This window comes from Alexandromys fortis, unplaced genomic scaffold, assembly GCF_014885135.2.
Source record: "Alexandromys fortis isolate MF-2015 unplaced genomic scaffold, M_Fortis_MF-2015_v1.1 scaffold_242, whole genome shotgun sequence".
NCBI lineage: Eukaryota > Metazoa > Chordata > Mammalia > Rodentia > Cricetidae > Alexandromys > Alexandromys fortis.
In genome coordinates, this window is record NW_026068123.1 from 886,620 (window position 1) to 892,697 (window position 6,078).

General features: G+C 49.2%; 1 protein-coding gene across 2 annotated transcripts in view; it reads left to right on the forward strand.

Moving 5' to 3' along the window:
* The first annotated feature begins 1,846 nt into the window (after window positions 1–1,846).
* The window catches only part of Ap1m2 (adaptor related protein complex 1 subunit mu 2), a 16,033-nt gene continuing 11,801 nt past the window's right edge, over window positions 1,847–6,078 (forward strand). For both annotated transcript variants that reach the window (XM_050125552.1, XM_050125553.1), the window contains exons 1-3: window positions 1,847–2,003; window positions 4,698–4,854; window positions 5,034–5,101. In XM_050125552.1, coding sequence (XP_049981509.1) covers window positions 1,962–2,003; window positions 4,698–4,854; window positions 5,034–5,101 — 267 coding nt within the window. In that variant the 5' untranslated portion in view covers window positions 1,847–1,961. The remainder of the gene's footprint in view (window positions 2,004–4,697; window positions 4,855–5,033; window positions 5,102–6,078) is intronic.

Sequence of the window (6,078 nt, forward strand, 5' to 3'; positions counted from 1 at the left end):
AAAAACCAAAAAAAAAAAAAAAAAAAAAAAAAAAAGACAGAATTTCTCTTTAACTTTGGAAACTGTAACTTTTGGAACTAGCTCTTGTAGACCAGGCTGACCTCGAACTCACAGAGATCCTCCTGTCTCTGCCTCCCAAGTGCTGGGATTTAGGACGTGCACTACCACCGCCCAGCACCCATCAAAAACATTTTAAGGGCTGAGAGTGTACAGCACTTGCCTGGTTCACGCCAAGGTGGGACTTCCGTCCGATAGGACGGTAAAAACAACTAGAACAACAGAATTGTGACTTAGCAACCTGGCTATATGGCCTTCTGACTCTCTGTACTGGGATTCCTCAGTGCTGGCTGAGTAACTCTACCAACAGGCTCCCTGCCTCTGCCTTAGGACAATTCCCGCGGCTGCTCTGAGTCCTCCGGACTCCCGGGAGGGAAGAAGAGGGGTGGCTGCGGCAACGAGGCTCAAGCGGGCTGTGTCGCCCCCTGACGGCCGTTCAGGAAACGTTTCTTCCCTGGTAGAGCATCACGCCGCTGACTCCGGGAAGGTTTTGAGGTTGGTTCCCTTTCTCCCCACTCCGCGAAACCATAGTCCAGCATTTGGAAGGTAGAGACAGGATGATCTTGCGTTTAAGGCCAGCCTGGGCTATTAAATAAATAAATGAAGTTAGAAAACAAAAAAAACAAAGTCAGGCGTGGTAGCTCGTGACCTTAATCTCAAGACTTGTAAAACGGAGGCAGGTCTGAACGGCATAATTACTAGGTCATCCTCGGTAATCTCAACCTTCCTTCTAGAATTAGAAATATTACAAAAAACTGGTCAGGAGTGGTGACTCCCAGCACTGGGAAGGCAGACAGGAGTGGATTTAGCGCCAGTCCAGTCTACAGAGTTCCAGGACAGCCAGGGTTACACAGGGAAACCCTGTTTCTGGGGGAAAACAAACAAACAAAACAAAGTTGTAAAATGTGTAGAGTATGGGGCTGGAGAGATTGTTCAGCAGTTAAGAGCACCGGCTGCTCTTTCACAGGACCCGTGTCAATTCCCAGCAACCACCATGGCAGCTCACAACTGTCTGTAACTCCAGTTCCAGGGGACCTGACGCCCTCACACAGACATACGGGCACATAAAATGCAAATAAATAAATTATTAAAAAAGTATAGTGCGAGAGAGTGAGAAGGACTGACATTACTGAACATCTGTCTGGTGGTGACACGGGGACACCGACAGAAACTGTTCGTGCCTCCGTGAGTGGGGCTAAGTCCGTTAGAGACTGGCATTTGTGGGTGAGAGAGCAAGGTCCATAGATACATGAGCAGATTAACACCCTAGTGGATGGACAGAAGCTTGTATGTATGGCTGGGTTGATGGATGCTGATGTGGATGGAGGTGTGCCGGAAGGGATGATAAATGGATGGTAGCCAGATCAATGGACACGTGTCCTGGGGGTCTCACCATCCACCCGGGTGTTTTTAAAAATATTTTTAATGATTTATTTAACTTTATTTTATGTGCATTGGTGTGAAGGTGTCAGATCTCGTGGAACAGCATTTTCAGGCAGTTGTGAGCTGCCCTGTGGGTGCTGGGAATTGAACCCAGGTCCTCTGGAAGAGCAGTCAATGACTTAACCGTTGAGCCGTCTCTCCAGTCCCCCACCCAGGCATTCTTGATCACTAAAAGAAAATCAGAAGAAAAAAAAAAGAAAAGAAAAGAAAAGAAAATCAGACAGGGCAGCTGTCACACCTCAAGTTCTGCCTTTCCCAGCCCCAGAAGCAGTATCAGCGTTGCTGCCGACCACGCCATTCACCTGGCCGCCTCCCCTTTAAGACGCGCTCACCTGACGGCCTCCCCTTTAAGACGCGCTCACCTGGCGGCTCACCTGGGTGAGGGCGCTTCCGCAGGAAGAAGGAAGCTGCGCGCTGCCTCTCCCTCTCGCTCCCGCCTCTCAGCTTCACCGGCTGCCACCATGTCCGCCTCGGCAGTCTTCATTCTGGACGTCAAGGGCAAGGTGAGGTAGGGGGCAAGGGATCGAGAGACCCCGGGAGAGGCCGCTGGCGCAGGTCCCGGAGCCGGGGACCCGCCCCCTCCAGCCAGCGTCTGCGGCAAGGGGCTTTACTTCTTGCCTTAGCGTTTCCCTATATGTAAAAAGGGTAAAATGGGAATAAGAAAGATCCTTACCAGCCGGGCGGTGGTGGCACACGCCTTTAATCCCAGCACTTGGGAGGCAGAGGCAGGCGGATCTCTGTGAGTTCGAGACCAGCCTGGTCTACAAGAGCTAGTTCCAGGACAGGCTCCAAAACCACAGAGAAACCCTGTCTCGAAAAAAAAAAAAAACCAAAAAAAAAAAGAAAGAAAGATCCTTACCATATGAGCGCCCTGAACCAGTGAACACAGCCCTTCTGCAAACCATAGAGCTCAATAAACTCGCACAGTGTAACTATCTGGAGAGGAAGGCCTTCACTTTCTCCTTGCAAGCTGCCAGTCCCTTCTCCAGTGGCCATCATAGCAGTAAATGAAAAAAGAGCCCTGTAATAAAAGGATAAAATATAAAGTAATAAAATGGACAGGGCCGGGCATGTGCCTCAGTTGTGAGCTGGCTAGATTTGATCCCAGAGCACTGTATAAACACCTGTAATTCTAGCACTTGGGGGTGGAGGCAGAAGGCTCAGGAGACCAAGAGAATTTGAGGCTACATGACACACTGCCTCAAAATCAAACAGCCACTTGGTGACCTGAGTTTCAGCCTCGAACCCAAGTAAGGGAAAAGGAGACAACCCATAAAGTTGTCCTCTGACCACATACACACTAGCCATGGACCCACAGTGCTGCACAAACATCGTGCACACACAAAAAACAGTGCATGTGAAAAAACAAGAACAGCAGTGGAGCCGGGCGTTGGTGGTACAGGCCTCGGGAGGCAGGCGGATCTCTGTGAGTTCGAGGTCAGCCTGGTCTACAAAGCTAGTTCCAGGACAGCAAGGGCTCCCCAGAGAAACTTGTCTTGAAAAACAAAAACAAACAAGCAAACAATAAGGACAGTGGAAGGAACCATATCAAGTACTGTGTCCCTGTAAACCTCGCTACTCTGGAAGCTGAGGCAGGAGGATGACCTGAGCTCAGGAGTTCAAGGCCAGTCTGGGCTACAAGAGCAAGACAAAACAAAGAAATAAAATACTCTTGAAAAAGAACAGTTCATGAAGAAGGGTTCAGGTCAGCTTGTCTATTTTTTGTGGCCATGGTTTAAAGCCCCTGCTTTCTCAGTCTAGAAAATGGAGGCAGTGACACCTGCCTCAAGACTGGGGAGGCGTCGAGAAGGAACTGTGGTTGGGATGTAAAATGAAATGGAAAAAATACATTATATATAAAAAAGACTGAGGCAGGCACTGGACCCCTTAGCAAAGGTTCCTCCTCTTCCGCAGTGGTGGGATGGAACCCGAGCTAACCACACAGCACCTCTAGGCCACGTTGTAATCCTCCTCTTACTTGTTCTTATTATTGTTTGGTTTTCAAGACAGGGTTTCTCTGGGTAGCCCTGGCTGTCTGGGAACTCTCTCTGTTGACCAGGCAGACCTCGAGCTCAGAGATCCTCCTGCCTCTGCCTTCCTAGTGCTGAGATTAAAGATATGCGCCACCACTACCCGGCGCGCTCTTCTCACTTGTCCTCCTACCATGTGGGTGCCGGGGACGACCCTCAGGCTTAGCCATCCTCCTGTCTCAGACTCTCATCCAGCCTCCCTGACTGATGCTGGATTGACTTTTGCAGTGCTGAGGATGAACGCCAGGACATCATGCGTGGTAGGCCAGTCCTCTACTGCCGAGCTCTACTCAAGCCCTCATTCTTTATTTTCTGTTCTGAGGCAGAATCTCATGTATCCCAGGCTGGCTTTGAGCTTCTGTACGGCCAAGGATGGCCTTGCACCGATGTTCCTCCTGCTACCACCTCCCACCCTCCCAGCACAGCGCTCATTAGTAGAAAGTTGTTGAGCTTCATATGGACCCAGGATACTTTTAACTGTGGGTCTTACGTACCCACTTAACAGGCACGGAAACTGAGGCATACAGAAGTGGAGCCTTACCTACGCCACTTAGGTAACAAGTCTGTGGGAATTAGACACTGAGCATGGTGTGGCTGCAAACACCTGTAATCTCAGCATTCAAGAAACCAAGGCAGGAAGGATTGAGAGTTTGAGACCAGCTGGGTCTCCATAGAAAAACTGTCTAATAAATAAGAAAAGAAAAAGAAAGATAGGCTAAAGATGTAGTTTACTCGGTAGAGTTTATTTTGTTGTTGTTGTTGTTTGTTTGTTTTCAAGACAGGGTTTCTCTGTAGCTTTTGAGCCTGTCCTGGAACTAGCTCTTGTAGACCAGGCTGGCCTCAAACTCACAGAGATCCGCCTGCCTCTGCCTCCCGAGTGCTGGGATTAAAGGCGTGCGCCACCACCGCCCGGCTGGTAGAGGGTTTGTCTTCATAGCTCTAGCTAGGTGGAAGCAGGGCACCAGGACTTCACAGTCATCCTCTGTTACAAGGCTGGCCTGGGGCTATGTGAGCTACTATCTCACCATCCCCTCCATAAAACAAAATAGAGGCCAGGTGTATATGGGGAAGAAGGAGGGTTAGAGAAAAGAGAATATGCCATCCTAAGGCCCCTGAACCCTGGGTCTGGGTACTGGTGATCGCTGAGTCCTTTCTTCCTATCCTTAGCCCCTGATTAGCCGAAACTACAAAGGTGACGTGCCCATGACGGAGATTGACCATTTCATGCCACTGCTTATGCAGCGTGAGGAGGAGGGTGTGCTGGCCCCGCTGCTGAGCCATGGCCGAGTACACTTCTTGTGGATCAAACACAGCAACCTCTACTGCATCCACCCCATGCTGGGCAGGAGTGCCAAGAACTTGATCTAGAGGGTGGGCGATGTACTGAGACCAGTGTACACAGTGCATGGGGTAAGGGGTAGGAGAAATGGGGTGGGGACTTCAGGAGACATGTAGCACCCCTCCCTCGAAAATGGCTCTTTTTCCTTAACCTTACTGTACCAGTGGTGGCCACCACGCTGAAGAACGCCAATGCCTCTCTGGTGTACTCCTTTCTGTACAAGACTGTGGAGGTAGGTACTGGCCTCTCCTTGCTAGCTGGTCTGTCTGTCTATTTGTGCTCCCCACTCCCCCATGACATGCCCATTAAAGCCTTCTCTCTCCTCTCACCACTGGATTAGGAAGAGTCGTCCCCGGATTTGAGTTTGGGGTCTAGTCCCATTTCCCTGCTGTTTCTGTGCCTACAAACCCAACAGGAGTGCTGTTGTAACGGGAAGGAAAGGAAGGGATAGGAAAGGGGGGCCTTGGAGGTGAAGTAAGACAAAGTCTCCCCCCCAGAGGGCAAGGTGAACAAGGCCCTGAGGTGTGCATAGAGTGGAGGCTAAGGGGTTTGAGCAGAACAAGGTTCAAATGAGGAGATGCAGGTTGAGCATCGGTGTGCTTATTGCTGGGTGTGCCCCGATGTTGGGTGTTTCAGATGTTAGAACCTTTGTAGATGTGTAGTAAGACATACCGGGGATAGAGCAGAGACTTCAGGAAACGGGCTTGTGTCTTTCATGTATACATGTGTACTTTATATACATCTGGAAGTTTGTTTTATTTTATTTTATTGGTTTTTCTTTTCAAGACAGGGTTTCCCTGTGTAACAGCTCTGACTGTTCTGGAACTTACTTTGTAGACCAGCCTGGTCTCAAATTCACAAAAAACATCCTGCTGCTGCTTCCCTAGCGCTGGGATTAAAGGTGTGCACCATCACTGCCCAGCCAAAAAGAATTTTTAAATTCTTTAAAATTTATTTTTATTTGTATGGGTGTGCTAGAGTGTGCGTCTGTGAACCACATGCCCAAGCAGGTTGGAATGGAGCATTGGATCCTTTGGGACTGGGGTTAAAAGATGGTTTGAGCTGTTATGTAGGTGCTGAGAATCAAACCTGGGTCTTTGGAAGAGCAGCCAGTGCTTTGAATGACTGAGCTAGCTCTGCAGCCTCTGGAAGGCCATCATTATTTATTTATTTATTTATTTATTTATTTATTTATTTATTTATATTTTT